At 33.1% G+C, this 19,842-nt stretch overlaps 1 protein-coding gene across 2 annotated transcripts in view; it reads right to left on the bottom strand.

Moving 5' to 3' along the window:
• The window catches only part of LOC127716388 (uncharacterized), a 52,050-nt gene extending 37,015 nt beyond the window's left edge, over positions 1–15,035 (bottom strand). The window contains exons 1-6 of one of the 2 annotated variants that reach the window (XM_052222572.1): positions 14,992–15,035; positions 14,859–14,895; positions 13,041–13,123; positions 10,766–10,901; positions 8,638–8,763; positions 1,610–1,654 (exon numbers count right to left, since the gene is read on the bottom strand). In XM_052222572.1, coding sequence (XP_052078532.1) covers positions 1,610–1,654; positions 8,638–8,763; positions 10,766–10,901; positions 13,041–13,123; positions 14,859–14,895; positions 14,992–15,026 — 462 coding nt within the window. In that variant the 5' untranslated portion in view covers positions 15,027–15,035. The remainder of the gene's footprint in view (positions 1–1,609; positions 1,655–8,637; positions 8,764–10,765; positions 10,902–13,040; positions 13,124–14,858; positions 14,896–14,991) is intronic. The other variant, XM_052222573.1, reaches the window with a different exon arrangement.
• Positions 15,036–19,842: the final 4,807 nt, after the last annotated feature.

Genomic DNA, 19,842 nt, shown 5'->3' with positions numbered 1-19,842 from the left:
ATACCAATATACGACCACAAAAATTTTTTTGCGGTCGTATAAAAATCTATAGAGAATAATTTCCCGCCAAATTTTAATTGCATATATCTCGAAAACAAGCACACGGACCCTTCATTTTTTTCTGCTTTTTTAGTTCCTTTATTTATATACTATCAATTTATAACAGTCTTTTAAAAAGCTTGTTATTTTGAAAGAGAGTAGCGAGCATCCTTAAATGTTTTCTCCTTTATGTATAAATAATACATAATACAAAACAGAACAAAACAAAATCAATTTAAACAAGAAATGATTGTAACAGGATGCTGTTACGAAGTCTCCCAAACGAAGCTCCCATAATTCGTAATTCCCAGGGTCGCCTGACATTGGACAAAGTCCAGTAAAAATTGGTTTGGTCCAGTAAAGTTATATGCATTAGTGATGCCTGGGGACTAACCCTGTATATCATTCAAATCATCTTGGCATGACAAACCCGAATATATATGGTTTAGGGGTGGGGATCTCGACCATTTACAAGGTATTAATACTTTCTCAAATGGCAGGGGGTCGGGATGACCCCTGGGGACTAACCCTGTATATCATTCAAACCATCTTAGCATGACAAACCAGAATATATATGGTTTAGGGGTGGGGATCTTGACCACTTACAAGATATTAGAACTTTCTTAAATGGGAGGGGGTGGGGGTGATCCCTGGGGACTAACCCTGTATTTCATTTGATGTGCTTTATCATGACAAACCAGAATATATATGGTTTAGGGGTGGGGATCTCGACCATTTAAAAGATATTAGAACTTTCTCAAATGGCAGGGGGTGGGGATGACCCCTGGGGACTAACCCTGTATATCATTCAAACCATCTTAGCATGACAAACCAGAATATATATGGTTTAGGGGTGGGGATCTCGACCATTTACAAGATATTAGAACTTTCTTAAACGGCAGGGGGTGGGGGTAACCCCTGGGGACTAACCCTGTAATTTCATTTAATGTGCTTTATCATTTAGAACATTTTCAATTAAAAAGATTGTGTCTATCACAAACGGTTTTCAATTTATAATCATTTGAAAATTTTAAAAAATAAAATCCCATAGGGTTCTATAGTAAAACCCTCCTTTCTTTTTGCCCCTCAAAGTACCCCTTTATAAACCCCATTGCAAAAACAAAACCCTGATTGCACCACTAGACATGTTAGTCTAACATATTGTGAAACCCTAAGTTAATCTGACAAGCGGTTTTGGAGAACGGGTGCGGACAAGTTCAAATTTAAAAGCGGCGGAAGAAGAAGAAGAATAATAATAATAATAAGAACTGAGCAAAAACAATAAGTCTTCCCAAACTTCGTTTGGGAGACTTAACAAGTTACATGTTAGAGACGGGTATAGTCACATGTTAATAACAAACTTTCCTTAAGTTTTCTTATTTGTAAAGGAAAATGCATTTTACTTGATACTGATTGGTCAATTTTCTATTTTTTCTATTTCTTGTATAAAGTGATATAACCAAATATGTTTAATCATGAAAGACAACAGTCTCTAAATGAGGTGGCTTGTACTATCATAAAATGTGATGTAGTAACAGATATGATTAACTACACTGAAACTAACAATCACCTTTCTCTCTTTTTTATCTTTCACTGGTGTCGCATCTTTTTTCAACTGCAAAAAAGAATGAAAAGAATTAAGAAATTTTACAAATAAATAAATAAATACAATGCAAGTCAATTCTGTGACCAACTAAGCTGAAAATGTGTAGATTTATAATCATCTATTTAAGTAACAGAAGAACAGATACAAACGATTATTAAAAGTCATTGACTTTCTTGTTCATGAAATAACTTCTAATAGATATACTAACACTTACATTACTTTTCATTACAGGTTTAACTATAGTAAAATGCTAAAAATGTTTTTTGTTACGTATTGCAATAACTCAAGAAAGGTTCAATGCATCAGGCGTAACATAATGTAAAGGAACATTTTTTTAATGGCCTCCATTTTGAGGTTAACTTTATAGCGTAAGGGTTGATATTCATTCAAAACCAGAAACAAAAGTAAATAAATGGAGAATGTGTCCATGGGACACAGAGGATGCCCCGCTTGCATATAATAATATAAAGGGACATAACTAGAGAACTGTAAAAGTGAGGCCACCTAAATCCAAACTTGATCTATGTTTTATGGTAATAAGTTTCATAACATTTGGTTGAGGCAAACTAAAGTTAGAGAACAGAAACTAATTTTGGGATGTACTGACAGACAAGGGTAACGTTAAATTGTTGCCCACTCCACCACACCAGGGGCACCCACTCCACCACACCAGGGGCATAAAAAACAATGAAACTGATTTTAATCTTCTATTGAACGTATTACATGTAATGCTCAGCTGGTATTGTTTGCATATAACTCTTCAATGCAACAAGGATATTTATGATGAGTGGAAACTGATAAAAGATTGGGTCAAAATCTTTCTGTAGCCAGATCATTTTTGTGAATCTTTTCACAAAAAATCTCGAAACACAATAACTTAAGGTCAAATTAAGTAGTAAAGTATTTTGTTACAAGTGGTGCAGATTTTTTGTCTATCTGTTATCAAGATAATAGGCAAAATGGAGAGGGTTGTAATTCTGATTTAGAGGCAATGTAACCTGTAAGGATAAAGTGACAATTTATATCATGTTGACTAATTTATAGATCTTGTGTTGCTGATGATTTTAATTTTAGATCTCATCTTCCTCGTCATCTTTTTTAAGTTTCTCACTATCTTCTACAGTTTTTGCCAAAAATACAAAAAAAAATGGATAATGATTCCTATTAACAGTCAACTGATTATCTCATGCATTTCGACTTTTTACAAATGGGTGAAATCTTTGTTGAACCTCAAAAATTCCATATAAAATCGTCTGAGTATTTCAGTCATGTATTTTCCCTTTATCATATAGTTCAAACAAGAATGTGTCCATAGTGCATGGTTGCCCCACTCGCACTATCATTTTCTATGTTCAGTGGACCGAGAAATTGGGGTCAAAACTCTAACTTGGCATTAAAATTAGAAAGATCATATCATAGGGAACATGTGTGCTAGGTTTCAAGTTGATTGGACTTCAACTTCATCAAAAACTACCTTAACCAAAAACTTTAACCTGAAGGGTGACAGACAGATGGACGGACGAACGAGTGAACAGACCAAAAAACATAATGCCCCTAGGTGAGGCATAAAAAAGATTCACCAAATGGGAGAGAAAGAAGTTGACATACAATTTTGGTTAAAATTACTTAATAGTACATCTCAATTGCTGATTATTTTTTCCATTTAAAATTGCTCTCTATATACTAGTTCTCACAAAAACAGAATATATGATTAAAACCGTAACTGAAGGGCAATAACTCAATGAAGGAGTCAACTAATGATATCAGAAAGGTTCTAAGTTGTAGAACTGTATTAGATAACAGATATTAGTTAAATATCTAACAGTTGTAGATCTTATTTAACTGATCATTTTAGATGTCTTAAGTTTCTTTCATTCAATTTATAGTTTTCAAAATTAAAGCCATAAACACATATAAATGATAAAAATCGTTATTGCAGGGCAATCACTCCCATAAGAAATTGAATAATGATCATTTCAGCATTATTAACTTATTCAATGATCAACATTGTACTATTGCTGATCATTTTTTTATCTAATGTGTCCATCTATATGTTTCCTCCATAAACAGCAAAGATTGGTAAAAATTGTCATGGGACACAATTTTTAAACTAGATATTCTAAGGATGAACAGAGTAAGTTAAAATTGGCCTGGTTTTTTCAAAGAGAAGCTTTATTTAAAAGCCACAGATTCAAGCGATAAGAATAGCTCACACAAAACCACAGCAGTAACTTATAGATTTTAAACATATTTAAACATCGTAAGCACTGCAAGTGGTACAGCATACCATTGAGGAAAATAACTTTGTTTCAAAGCGTTTCCACCTATCTCATTAAGACAGAGTTATGGTTTAAAAATCATTCATGCAGTCTACTCTCACTTCCCATTTTAACTTCTTTTCTTTAATAAATTAAAAGTTATTTCTATAGAAGTATTTCTATTTGTATGTTTATTTGTACCTATTATGGTAATAAAGTTTTTTTGTTGGGCAATGATTGATAGAATGCATAGTAAAGTCTACAGTTTTATATGCAGTTTATTAGAGTTTGCGAAAATGGTCGGTCAAAATGAGGCTCGGACCAGTATTTTGAAGGCTAGTTCCGGCCCCGATGACCGATGTAAAAACGGGCGTTGTAGTGCAAATTTCGGCACTTTTTTACATCTGTTATTAGATGTACCGCAACTGTTTCAAATAAGTGTTTACATCGGTTATCAGATGTACCTGCTGCCAATTTTCGGTACTTGTTTACGGATTTATTATAAACAAACCAAAGCGGCGATCTACACGTGGCCTACTAAATTTGTTCATAGAGCCATCCCTGGCAAACAATCGGCGATTGAACCCTACAATGGAGCAAACAAATACTGTAACAGCCTAGAAAGTGATTCAGATGATGAAATGGATAGTGAAGATGACTTTAAATAAGAACAATCAGAAGACCTGAACTGGTCCTTCATTGTTAATTTGCCTGTAGGTGCGAAGAATAAAACTAATATTAATAAAGTTATTTTTCGATAAAATATGTTATTAATTTTATTTCAGGATAAAATTGACAGATTTTGTAGGACTGGCTAAAATTTTGTAGGACTGACAAATAATCATGCTTTGTCGGTCCCATGACCAACGGGTCAAAATAAGTTTTCGCGAACTCTGGTTTATGATTTCTACTGCAGACAGTACACACAAGGTGATTCGTTTACATTTACTCTTGGAAGTGATAATTCAGTGAATGTTGGTGATTGTGGATGATTCACTCTAAAATACCTCTCTGTATATTCTATAAGCATTATATGACAGGGTCGTAATTTAGAGTTATCATCTTCAATCAACCTGTTTGTGATTCACTCAACACTAGCACGAGACCATTTTCATATGACTTTTGACTCTGGAGTTTCTTTATTTTGTGGCAGGTTTCCTACTCTGGTATGTCATTCTGGTACTCCATCAAACGATAGCAACCAAAAGAAGTAAAATCAAGCTAACAAATGGTAAAATTTGGGTTTTTAAGTTTTCTATACACTACAAATTTGAAATCAAAGCACTGTAAGCGCTATAGGCAGTTAACCAAAAACCCAAGGCAAACGTAATTATGAAAACTGTGGCAGTGTTGCTTCAATTGTTTTTTAAGATTTGAAAGAACAAACATTAAACATTCATATATTGTACATTTATGTTCATTAAATGAATTGATTATTAAGGCAAATTAATTAATATTTCATCAAGATTTTCAAAAGCAACTCATATATTAATGTAAATGACCCCCATCTTCACCCCAAAGTGCATGATGTTACTCCATACCAAGTTTGGAATAAAATGACAGGTGATTATAAAACAGTTGGTCAAAAATTCTCGGGCTTTACACTGCTTGAAAGATTTATATGTTTTCTTTAAAATGAGCCATAAATGAAAATTATTATAGGCCCAGAAATAATTCAATAAATAATTAAAGTAAATTCAATTAACCTAGACTCATTTTTTGCATCAATAAAATTTTATATTAAACAAGAAATAATTGTAACAGGATGCCGTTACGAAGTCTCCCAAACAAAGCCCTCATAATTCGTCATTCCCATGGTCTCCTGACATTGAGCAAAGTCCAGTTCTTATTGGTTTGGTCTAGTAAAGTGATATGCATGTGTGACACCTAGGAGATTGACCCTGTATGTCATTCAAATCTTTTTGAAATGATGAACAGGAATAAATATGGTTTAGGTGTGGGTATCTCGACCGTTTACAAGTTCTCAAACAGGAGGGGGTGGGGTGTCCCCAGGGACTCCCCCTATAATTAATTTGATTTGTTTTATTGTCCCATACATGAATGTATATGGTTTAGGGGTGGGGATCTCAACCATTTCCAAGTTCTCAAACAGGAGGGGTTTGGGTGACCCCAGGGAATCCCCATATATTTCATTTGATTTGTTATATTGTCCCATACATGAATATATATGGTTTAGGGGTGGGGATCTCGACCGTTTACAAGTTCTCAAACAGGAGGGGGTGGGGTGACACCGGGGACTCCCCCTATATTTCATTTGATTTGTTTTATTGTCCCATACATGAATATATATGGTTTAGGGGTGGGGATCTCGACCATTTCCAAGTTCTCAAACAGGAGGGGGTGGGACCACACCGGGGACTCCCCCAAATTATTTTCATTTGATTTCTTTTATTGTCCCATACAAGTACATATATTGTTTAGGGGTGGGGATCGCGACAAGATAAAAGTACATTTTCAAATTGAAGGGGGTTGGGATTACCCCCAGGGACTCACCCTATATTTTGGTTGGTTTTTTTTATTGTCCTGTTCTCATTACTGAAGACTGCATGTGTCTATCACTTACTGTTTTCGAGAAAAAGTCATTTGAAAATTAAAAAAAATAAAATCCCATAGGGTTCTATAGTAAACCCCTCCCTTCTTCAGGCCCCTCCAAATACCCCTAAATAGACCCCAATGCACAAACAAAAGATTAATGGCTCCGCTAGACATGTTAGATTAATATTTTATGAAACCCTAAGTAAATCTGACAAACGGTCAAAGTTGTCTTCTTAGACGGTTTGAGTGGATTTGGTCCGACTTGTCTCGGGGACGAGTTGTCCACATTACTTGAAACATCCCATCAACATCGATTTCCGCATCTGTTACATGACCTCGTTTCATTCATAAAATAACAACAGCCTTATTTGGCAAGATAAGTTAAAATATAAACGACTTGTAATTACCGATTTTCAGCGATGAAATATTTCATACAATTGTTCTTTGACATCGTAGCCAAAAGCACAGGGGATAATAAACTACGTACGGATTTCTATTAAGCACTACTTCCTATGTGCAACTTCAAAAGTTTTGGGCAGTTCGACGATCATTTAAGGTTTTTCTGGTCATATTTTTTGTATTCCAGAAATAAAAGTATTAAAAAAATGTCCAATTAGTTATAAATAACATTATAGCCAGCTAGATAATAACAATGGCACGTATTTCAGCATTTATTGGGAAGAACACAAATCTAGGGTGCTCGCATAAGGCAGCTTAACTGCCTAAAAATGGTTAATTTCCCCAAAATTGTAGAGACTGTAAGCTTGATTTTACTTCTTTTATTTGCTCCTACTTGACCAGGGCCTAATCTAGGATTTTGAAGAGGGAGAAGTGACTTCTCCTTCCAAGAGAGAGAAGGGAGAAGTGAGATTCCATTACCGTTTCGGTTGCATAGTGTTTTCATGCTTATCACTAAGGAAATTGTTTTATATTCAATAAAAGATATACTTGCAGTTTTTTTCATATGTTATTGTACACAATGTATATATAGAAAGTTCTTAATAAAAAGGTTTTGACAATATATAGTTGTTATTTATTTATTGATACCATTGTGTTCTAAATAAAATTTGTTGATTGGGAGACGAGGGAGTAGCCTAGTAATATTGATTATGATGCATTAAATTCATGTGCATCTGCCTCAATTTATTTTTTAAAAGTCCAGAAAAAATATAACTCCCAGTTTACCTGATGAATTTCACATGACTGGGAATTTAATTTATATCACCACTTGTCATTATTTTGTAATACAATAATGTCCAGGACATTATGTTAGTTGTAAATTGAGATTATCGTTAAATATTGTAAGTCTATAAATGAAAATATCTTTCAATCGCATATTAATAATCCGACAAAGAGCTAATTTCTATCAGTTTTTAAAAATATCATCCATATCAACGAAATGGTCGTGAGAAAAAAATCCACCGCTGATCACAACCTGGTCGAGTGTCGTACGTTTGCAATTACATTATCCATCAGCAGTCTTTCTACCTTTTATATTTCAATTTTTATTCAATCAATATAACAAATCTACCGTTAATTCCCACCTTTTACCGACCGAATAGTGAAATTGATCGACTCGTGTAAGTTATAAAATAAAACAAATCAGCTGAGTGATTACGCAACATCCTGAGATGAAAATCATCGTTAAAATGATAACTTAAACAGACGGTCAGTTTTCCGTTTGAATAGTTTTGAAAGTTCTATCCGATGATGTTCAAAGTCGCCGTTGTATTCATTTAATTTGATCGTTCACAGTATTAGTCCTGGGTCGTTTCGAAAATCTCGATTTTCCTTGTCAGTCGCCATTTTTTTTACCTGTGAGAATTGTCAATCACAAGTTGTCTCCCTTTTACCGATTTTGATAGCGATTTGACTTCGCTATGAAGTCAGTCGGCTGGCGAGATTTAGCGATTTTCAAAATTCTTTGGCGACTTAAATCGTCATTTCGCCGGCAAGATTATGGCCTGCTTGACTTAGCACCAGAAAGTCCTACCACAGAAATGGTAACCTGTCGAAAAATTATATACTCCAGAGTCAAAGGTTGTTAATATAGAAAAAAGTATATTTATAACCTTATGTTGACTGTATGTTTCTATGCAGCAGTCAATTAGAATATTAGAGTACCACTTGAATCACAAACTCTGTTTGAGTAAATATTTATAACAAGACAATTTTCACCTTTGGTTTCTTGCCAGCCAGTGGTTCTCTGGAGTAATCTTTGATAGGACTACTATCTGGTCTTCCTGGGAAAATCTGGGCCAACTCTTCATCTATAGACGGTAGTTCCAGTGTCCTGGAATTTTTCTGAGAAAAACATATTGAATAAACTCAGTGCTATTCTAAGTTTTAAACTTGAATGATTGCATCACTTTTCTTCCTTTTATGGAATGCAATTATTCAAAAAAAATTTTGATTTTGATTTTCTAATTTGTTCACTTTTTTAAAAAGATGAGTTTCTTCACTGGCTGGTATGAAATCTTACAAAGATAATCTTATCCATGCACCACTATGAAAACATTTATAATAGAACTTTTACACAAAGATATTATGTAACTGAAGCAACAAGTTGTAGGCTAGACAAAAACCAGTCCATTTACAATCATAAGCATCAGTGTTCTGCAAAGCTTTTGCAATTGATTAGTAAATTCACTAATTTGAATCATGGGAGATTTATTTTAGGGCACATCACTGTTTGAGGAACAATATACCAAATCGCATATAACAACCTGTATGGTAAAAAATATCCTAATTCAGACATAAATGTTCTAAATGCATTCTTTATTTCCTTCATAGCTATGAGGAAAACATTACAATGCATGTTTGTTTAGATCCATAATAGTAACATTTGCTATATGATAATGACTATTACAGAATCTGATGAAATTTCTATAAATCTCTCTGAAAAATTCAATTTTCCCAATGATCCATCTCATTAACAATCAGGTATCCAGAGAAATTCTCACATTTAAATTTTGCCCTTTTACTATTTAATTACACATTGTAATATTTTCCCCACAATAAAAATGCACAATTGATATATCATTCAGGATATTTTACCAAAACGGGTGGTCACATCCCATTTTGATAATTAGTCCAAATCTGCTTTTGCAGTGACCATTATGATGAATTAACAATGATTAACTATAGAAAATTTGAAATCAACAAGCAAAATATTTCTTTAATCAATAAAATTATTGAATTGATCAGTAAGATCAAAAACTGTGAAAAGTTGGAAAAATGAACAAAATTTCACCCCTCTGCAGCTCTCCTTCCACTCATTCATTCTGTTTGTATGATGGTGTTCTAGCTGTAGGAGGATCGTATTCAGTGTCTCACGAGAGTACAAAAAAAATGGAAACAGCTATAAATTTCTTCATGTCAGATTTTGAGATAAGTTTTTACACTTCATGATGATTTCTTCTTGCTGATCATAGTAGTTTATTTGCATCAACATGACTGCCTTTTTAATGCTGAAAACAATTCACCATAACACAGAATTTCCACTCATAAATATTGATGAAATGAGCGAAAATCACTCATCAATTGCAAAATCTTGACAGAACTTTTTATTTGCATTTTGTGTTATTTCAAGTGTCATTGAAATATTAACTTTTTTTACCTATTGACCAGTCTAGACAACTAATTTGACCATGATTTTTTTTATACCTGTTTCCATATAAAATTGAAACCAATGGCTAAAACCTAAACAACAAAGTTTATAGATATAACCACTATTTTTTTCAGTAAAAACTGCCAAATATATCTTTACCAAAATTATAATAATTCAAGGTAATTTAGGTATATTGAAAGTGTTTTAATGCAAAACAAGAATAATTGTACAAAAGACATCATGCTTGGCATGAACTATCATATTTCGGTGTTAACTGAACTGTGAAATCTGGGTATAAAACCCTAATCTGGCCATGATTTTAAAAGTCTTCATCATAACAAGCATGTGCACTATGTTTTAAGTTGATATGAAGGTTATGTGATCTCTTCATAGTAAACTACTGTAAATTCAGAAAAATTTGAGTATTTATAATTGCCATACAATGGACAAAAATGTCAGATAAATTATTGTGTTTAAAGAAATGAAGCATAAAATAATGCTTTCAAAATTTCAAATGCAAGTTGTTTTTTTTTCAAAACCTATCTTTTAATAGTAAAAACCTCACAAAAACTTCTGAATATATAGTACCTTAAACCTGAAACTGGACAGGAAAACAGGCAGCACAGACTGGAAAAAATCCCCCCCCCCCCCCATTGTAAGCGGTGACATATTCTAGGCCTAACCCTTGAAACCTACTGTAGCAGGCTGTGCTTTCACTTCATCTTCGATGGCCTCCAATGCCTCCTTGTATCCTTTAGGTATTCTACTGTTTAATTTAAACTTGTTTCGGTTTGCTGCATATAAATAAATATTCTCCTCTGGAATCCAGGCACTAAAAACACAAAAAGAAGCTTTATTCTAGTTATGAAAATTATTAACTGGTGTGTGGTTTCTTACTTTGGGTACTCACTAATTGATGTATATCACAATCTGAAATCTGAATTTTGAAAGTGAAACAAGGATGAACCATTTAGTTGACTGAATCAATCCAAAAAACTCATTCTTATACAGGTAAGGACGATTATTAACATATTCTTTAACCTATAATATGAAATCAAACAGACCTAGAAAAATCCAATTGCATGAGTTTAGTGTTCCAGCTAGGAATTCAAAAGGGCAGGGAGCCAATCATGAAAAGGGCACTTTAGCACGATGATTGATATGTCAAAAAGGGCATGTCAAACATTGTCTAATTTAAACTGCAGAGGTTTCAGCTAGGAGTTTTGAGGGGGTTTAGTCACTTTTACACTAGATGAAAATCAACATTATTTGGGGTAACAGTAAGGGACCAAGGACGTATATTACTAGATATAATACATATGCCCTAGTCCTTTATGGACAAGGATCTTTGAAGACATTAGGCATGCTGCAAATGTAGGCAGTCATGGTATGAGTTTACTGGTGTAATGCTTACATACATGTATGATGATAAGAACAAGGATCTGGAAATTTAGTTCACAATTTCAGTTATTTTGAGGGAACATCTTGATCAACAGAAGTCGTGTTCCTTTTTTTCAAAGCAAGGAATCACAGCATAAATGAAATTGTAACGACTATTTCACTGCATAATCAATATCCCTGTAAAAACGTTTGAAATCGATATTTGGAATTCATTTTTGTGAGCTTGGAATGATTAAAGACTGTCAATTTTAAATTTATCAAGAGAAGATCACGTTTACTTACGATTTTTAAACGAAATGAAAACAGGAAGTGACAAGAGGACAATAAATCTAGAATGAATCAGGATTCATCTATGGATTGGTTTTGTGTTTAATGTAAGGGCAAGAAATTATCATTTTTTAAATTTCAGTTGCTCAGTAAAAAATATATTTGTCTCTCTGGTTAATTTGATACTAAATGATTTTGCATTTAAGTGTCTATTAAACATGTTAAATTTGTAAATATATGTTCACTCATGCACAGTTCATGATAAAGAAAGCACATGTTTGAATTGTGAAAATATTTTTGATTTTGAAAAAAAGTTTTATCTTTATAATTGAAATTGACAAAAGATTTCAATGAAAAGTTTTATAAAATGTGACGAAAATACGTTCAAATGAGAAACTACGTCAACCGAGCTGGAATAAGTAATCGTTTGAGAAATTTTGAAATTAAATAAACCAGACTGTTCGGGGGGAAACAATTTTGTAAAATTGACGAAATTACAAAAACGTTTCTGGATAAACGAACTACAAATTTAATGGGAAAAATAATTACTTTGGTCAATTGTGAGGTTTAATTAACGGATTAATGACCCATCCAATGGCGATAAGCAGATTATCTGTAATCACAACTTATTACACCTGCTGGAAATGTTAATAAGCTGAGGGTCGTAAACTTGTCATAAATATGAAGACAGGTAGAATAATAGTATTTTCTTCAAAATATTATGACAATAAAGCCATGGACTTGCAGAAAAGGGCAGGGCATCTTAAGAAGTGCACAGGGCGTCAGAAGGGAAAGGGCGGGCAGGCGGACCGCCCTGTGAAAACGACCAAGCTGGAACACTGGAGTTCACTATCTATTTATATCTATATCTATGTTTATATTGGGTTATATGACCGTTGGCAGTCTTGGAAGCACCTCGATTGGTAATTAGATGGCGTCTAGACTAAAATACACAGGAAATACTGATAAACATTATCGAGTCCATGCATCGTAAATTGCTCATTTTAGACTTTTTATAATTTGGATATTCGTTTTAGTATCTTATAAATCAAATATTAGAATTTGACAGATAATGCCCATTAAACTTCAAAGATATAATCAAGTAAAGATGAGTGGAATGATTCCAATGTGTAAAGCAAGTAAAAAGTACCAAAATTTATACTGTTATACTGTAATCTTTTAAATGTTTTGGTCATGGTTAACAAAAATAATAATTTTTTCATTAAAATGGCAAAAAAAGAGATTATAACAAAATCAGGTTACACCATAAGGTACATGTTTTCTAATCACTGTTTTTACTCACTAATTTTCTGATCCAAAGAAGAAAACAAAGTGATGCAGTGTTTTCTTCAGGGGTTTCTTAACCTCATCTTTAGGAGCAATCACCTACAAAATATATTCAGTCAAATTTTATACAATAAAGTTTTCATTTAAGATTTATTGCATACATGAACCTCTGCTTATACTAATTTATCAAAGTGTTTAATCAAATTTTCTTGTTTTTGAAATTCCGAGTGTCAAATGATTTTGAAAACATGCTACACCTCCGGGTGCGGGATTTTCACGCTGCGTTGAAGACCCATTGGTGGCCTTTGCTGTTATCTGCTCTTAGGTCGGTTGTTGTCTCTGACATATTCCCCATTTCCATTCTCAATTTTACAAGTATTAACAGAAACACTTAACACTGCATCTTAACCCACTCAATTGTTGTGTGTAGTCAGTCATTCTTTAACTAATTATACATGATATGCAGCATAGTCGTTGGCTTGAATAGAAATTAATGCTACAAAGTCACAATTACATTAAGAAGCTAATTCATACGTTCTTTGTTAAATATACATTTGAAAATGTATCAGTTTTACAAACTGTTATTAGAATCTATTTGTATATTTTTAACTTTTCACTATGCATTTATTTAAGAAGTTCAAATTATCCTGAATTTCAGCAAATGCAAGATATTTTGAACATTTTATATAAATGCCTAGTGTAATGGAAAAGCTGTTCATGTAACATAAAATATGTTTTAAAAACATTTCCACTGCTCACAAAAGCAGAAATTATCATTATCCAATCAAAATCCCATGTAAGTATATGTAAGGAGATATGCTGCTATGTCCAATTGTGCAAGATTTACTTTTCATCAATATTATTAGACTAACATGGAATACAAGAGCCTCATGTCAATTGCATGGAAGTAGTTACTTAATAGATGAAAATTGTATTTTGTTTTGCGTTTAAAAAAATGCAAATAGACTTTGGGTTGAGTTCCAGCTAACAAGTTTAACTTGTCTCATTCTATATGTACCCGTCCCAAGATAGGAGCCTGTATTGCAATGTTGCTGTTTGTTGCTGTATATCATATTTGATTTTCTTAATTGTTTTGTACATAAATCGTTAGTTTGCTCTATGAATTGTTTTACATATGTCTAACACATGGCTGGATCTAGATAAATATAACTTAAATGCATTTTAAGTTATAGAATATAAAAAACTGAACTGGATTTTGCAGTGCACTTTTTTTCATTCCAGAAGAGGGTGCCATAATAAACTAAATTTGAAAAAAAAAATTCAAAAGCTCCCATCATGTAATAAGTTATGATCTTTATTGATTGACATGGACAATATATATATCAACAACAACAGGTGATTTAAACTGTGTAATTGAGTGGACTCTATCAAGTTAAACTCAGGTATTTATTTTGCCATCTTCTGTGGACTTGAAAAAATGCACATCAAAATCCAGGTAATTCTAGGTCTAGTGATGCCATTTAACTTTCCATGATGCACCAGTGTGTCTACAATCTTAGTAGACTTTATGGTGTAAATAGAACCATATCTGTCAATTCCTTCTGATGAACTTGAATATGTTTTCTGAGACAATAGCACAATTTCAATCTCAGGGGAGACTACTCTGCTCTGACCGAGTTAAGGGGATTTTTTTACATCAAAAATATCTACAACAAGGAATCACAGTGATATGATTGACAATTTTTGTGTTTAATGAATGATATATAACCCCTAATAACTACAGCAAGCAATTGAAACTGTCTTTTCTTAGCTTTTATGGCATTAGTAATGATTGTTGACATGCCGGCCTGGCAAGAGGTCGAAATAATCTTACCTTTCCTGGCCATGAAGGGAATCCTTTCATCTTCGCCCTTGAAAATAAATATGAAAGATTGTTATACTTTCTATTGCATTATATAAATTTCTTAATTGAATTATTTCAGTTGCGTTTTTCTATGCTTTCTTACCAGACTAGGTCTCCGACTTCATACTTAGACTCCATTTTTGAAGCAGAATGGTGCATTGTGGGAAGATTATAAGCGTGGGGGAAATCCACCTTCAAATGTGGTCAACGGGGCATAACCCTGACTCTTTAAAAATATTCCCGCGCAAATGTCAGGTTTAAAGAAGAGACTAAGCGCCCTTTGAACATTATTCGACAAAGAAGTGGGAATGATTCATTGATAAAAGGCAAAATTCGCACATGATTAGGGTTCATGTGGATAAAAAAACACGTTTCCTAGGATTTTTTTTCTTTTTGCGTGACATCCTCATCATCGTTCTGTCCTCTGTTGTTCCCCATTTCAATCATTTGAACAAAAAAAATATATTTGAATCATGATAAAAATAAGTCATTATTAAATACTTTTTTTAAAGAGCTTGGCCATTCGTGAGTATGTTTGTTTATTCAAGGATTTGTATAGTCTCACTATACAAATCTTTGGTTTATTACAGCGTGTCGCGTTTGTTTTTTTTTTTTTCTTTTTTCAAATTTCTGGTTTCATCTATACCAATACGTTGGACGGACAATCATACTCACAGCCTCCGGTGAGCGCATGAAACATAATAATTAAGAGATAACTCCAAAAATAAAAAATCTACCGATGATAGGTTTAAAAGGAGAATAACACGAAAATAGAGAAAAAAATACCCATCACATGAGCTTTTCATTAATCTGGGCTGAACAAATCCGACTTCCGTGGCGGTTCCGCGGCAGGTATATAAATAAATAGCTCCAGTCCATCGTTTGAATAACTGGACAAATGGGAGGATTGAAATGTTAAATAAAACTGTTCTAAGAGCTCCCACTTGAAAAATACCTAACGTAGAGAGCATCCGCTATACTGTAACTGGCATAAAATTCCAGGTTATCTGACAGTTCTTTGGGGGACTGTCTTTTAATCCATTGGTCTTTGTAGAGTACTGCGTGCCTGAACTTCTCGGAATATGCGGATGTAGCACTAGTTGTCATTGGTGTCGGTTATTTGTCGCATTGTATACCCACGAAATCATTCACCACTCTGTAGAACGTGTTTATTTTTAGGTTTTTCCTCCTGTCTTCAACTGAAGTTGTAGAATCAGTTAAAATTACAAAACAAATACATTCATTTGTTTCATATAATACATTTAGTTAGTAAAAGAGATGGGACCAATTACCTCTGTAAGTGTTTCACTGACAGGGTCAAAATTGTAAAATTCTACTCGAATTTGAATATAAGTGAGTTTATATCATATTTCAACATTCTTCAACAAATTTTATATATTTCCATAAAATAAAAAAAGGTAAAGTATTCAGTTATACATGTGGCTATTGAAGGCATTTTTGATGAATTTTATATGCTCTATTTTTCATTCTGCATTAGAGAACGTCTCTAACCTAAATGAATCTATTATGTATCCTAAAGATGATATAAAGCTTTACTTCCAACATACTTTGGGCAAGGAGTTTACTATACAAATCCTTGCTTTGAAGAATTCAGATTTAAGGTTAAGAAAGGCCTTCTTATACATTGACATATATACTCGTATATGATTGATTGTTTCGATAGAATATACTAAATATTTGCAAAACATTCTCTAAATTGTAGTTTGTGGATATTTACAGGCGTTTACATTTTTATGCGACACCTGTTTAGAAGTATATATCAGAACCTTTCAACTTATACACACACGGAGCTGTGATGCTGTGAACTTAAGTAAAGAGTGGAAGCAATCTGATTCAGACCTATATCAACTCGCGTGCTCGGGCATATATGACTGGTATAACGAAATCAGAGAACTATATTTTAATTAGATTGGAGTGAAATATTTTCAATTGTTTAGAAGTATATGCCAGAACCTTTCAACTTACACACACGGAGCTGTGAACTTAAGTAAAGAGCGAAAGCAATCTGATTTATATGCCAGAACCTTTCAACTTACACACACGGAGCTGTGAACTTAAGTGAAGAGCGAAAGCAATCTGATTAAAATTCAGACCTATATTAACTCGCGTGCTAGTACATATAGGAGTATAACGAAATCAGAGAACTATATATTTGAAGTAGATTGGAGTGAAAGGTTTTATGAAATGGCCCCGATGTGAAATATATTCAGGGTTGATATGCCATATACCTCTTTCCCAATTCAAATATGTTTTACAAATATTAAAGAAAACGTTCTTCTTTTACAATTAGGATATAAAGATAAATTGGATATCTTCATTACTAACGGTTTCACTGGTATTATATACTAAGATATTTTATTATTTTGTTTACAAACATTTTAAAAGTACCACAAAAATATCAATAAAATATTCCGGAACAAAAGCACTGATAACCATGCACCAGTATGGTTAACCTCGAGGATTCATGTAAAAAACTAATGTATTTGAAGTTTTTAAGACTTTTTTTTATTTGAATGTAACACAAAGGTCAGCTATTTTCATTAATATACACTATCTAAAAGTTGGTTAAATATCACTGAAAGGAATTAAACTTAAGGAACATGCCGTATACTGCCTGCCCAGTTTGACAAACAAATATTACTTTTATCTTTGGATTCTTTTTAAGTAAATGATATGATTTTTAAAATATTTTACACTCTCAGCACCTGCGAAGCTAACATATTGTTCCATGGAAAACAAGGAGATGGGGTATGATTTCCAGCCAGCTATATATGATCCACCAGAGATCAAATGACGTGGGTGTAAGCAATTATGGGTCACAAATCGGCTTTCAACAATTAGCAAAACCCATCCCATATATAGAAAACTATAAATGGCCCGGACATGTAAAAAAAATGTAAAGCAGGTCAAATGGGCAAATCACTGAACGTCTCAATATAAGAAAAACAAAGAAAAACAAACATGACAACAGCAATCACTGAAATACTGGCTTATTCTTATATTTATAATATTGTCTCCAGACTTGGAACAGTAATAGTTATAAATTCTTTTTTTATTTGTCTAAATTATTTTCGAAACGTGATGCGAATTTATCCATACATTTATTGAAAAAGAATCTGGTGATTTTATCAGAGTTCTCCCGTTTCTGTCCATTTTTTGTTCTATGGAGGGCCATTTTTCATAGAGGTTATTACCTCTCAGACTTAAACGATATCTGGACCCCTGTAATATCACAGCCATGGTATAGGGATAATATCTTAACTTCGATGTTTCACATAGAATTTTCTTAAACATTGATATGCTGTTGTTACATGAATTTCCGATTAATTGATACAAATAATCATAGGGTCATCGACTTCGTTTTTTGGAGTATTAACCCATCTGTTATCCGGTTGGTAGTGAAAAACATTAAAAATCAACGTTAAACGCTTATTTCGAGGTTTTGTGGAATTTTTTTTAATACTATATACCGTAAAAACGAAGTCGATGACCCTATTTTTATTTTACAGCAGCATATCATTTTTTTTTTTATCTTTAAATTTGAAATTGAAGATTTAATGATTTTCAAAAATAGACAAATTCAAGACCGGTTTTAGCAGATTTTATATGCTTTCTATACAAATGTTCAGAGGGTTTGAAAGAATTCATTAAGAAATATTTTAGAAAATAAAAGATATATAAATGCATTTTATTCGAATTTCAGTTAAAGTTCAACGAGCCAAAGTTGTATACAAAATTTTAACAAAATCTGTGACATAACCCACTCTTAAATTGATAACCTTTTACGAATACGTTTATTCAAAGGATCGATAAGTTTACATGGATCGTATCTAAGTTTACAGTCTCTTTCAACAACATCACCGTAAAAAATAGGATGATATCCAATTGGTAATCAGTTTTCAAAAGGAACAGCAAAAAAAAAAGATTATATGTATATGAGGGACTCTGAACCGCGATGGTACTCCGAAATACGATTGTCACGCTAAAGTGCGATGGTTCGACGCTGAAGTGTGTTTTTGATCACGCCAAAGTGCGATGGTGGCATTGTGACGCCATCTTGTTAATAGCTACGACGCAGTGCGTTGGTGGTTATGCTGAAATGCGATGGATTACAGAAATTATATATTTTCAATGTTTTTCATGTTCGCATGTCGATGTAGAAGTCAATTGTTTATTAGAAGCAGCCATTTTCATGTTCTAAGTAAAATTGTCGAGAGAATGCAGATAATAAATAGCATGAAAACTGCAACTGAGGACACACATAATATGAAATGTATTTCTGTATTTCAAATGTTGCAAATCCCGTTGAAAGATCGAGATGTACATGAAACTATAATATTTTAACTGGGAACTTACGATGATATTAAAAGTTAACAGTATACAATTATCACATACTAGTAATCCTAACTTGTTTGGTAAACAGGCTTAATGTGGGAATTCGAACGATTCTTTTATTCAACCATATACATGCATATCATCCATACCAAAATATCATAAATGTTTTATGGACAATAATGAATGCAAATTTATATAATTATACTAACTTCTAAACAAATCTACTTCTAAAAAAATGCACATCTGTAGATTTGAAACTAGCCATAACGCGTCATATAGACCATGAGCAAAAGGATCATCACACTTTCGCGAAGACTATCGCACTTCCAGCGTGACCATTGCACTTTGAACAGCGTCCCCATTGCACCTCCGAGTCCTACAATATAAAGCAATATGGAACGAAAACTCGTCCCTTTTGTCGGACATTTTTGTATAGGTATAGTGTGAAGCTGAAATATCTAAATCTATGAAAGGGCAGTTATTGAAGATACTTTCCGTTTTGAATTTTCCTTGGAGTTCGGTATTTATGTTATGTACTTTTCACTTGGGTAAATTTCGGCAGTTTATTAAGAAAATTCTTAATTATTTAACGCAAAAA

This window comes from Mytilus californianus, unplaced genomic scaffold (assembly GCF_021869535.1).
Source record: "Mytilus californianus isolate M0D057914Y unplaced genomic scaffold, xbMytCali1.0.p SCAF_9, whole genome shotgun sequence".
In the NCBI taxonomy this organism is placed as follows: Eukaryota; Metazoa; Mollusca; class Bivalvia; order Mytilida; family Mytilidae; genus Mytilus; species Mytilus californianus.
This window is presented reverse-complemented; position numbering and strand designations above follow the sequence as displayed.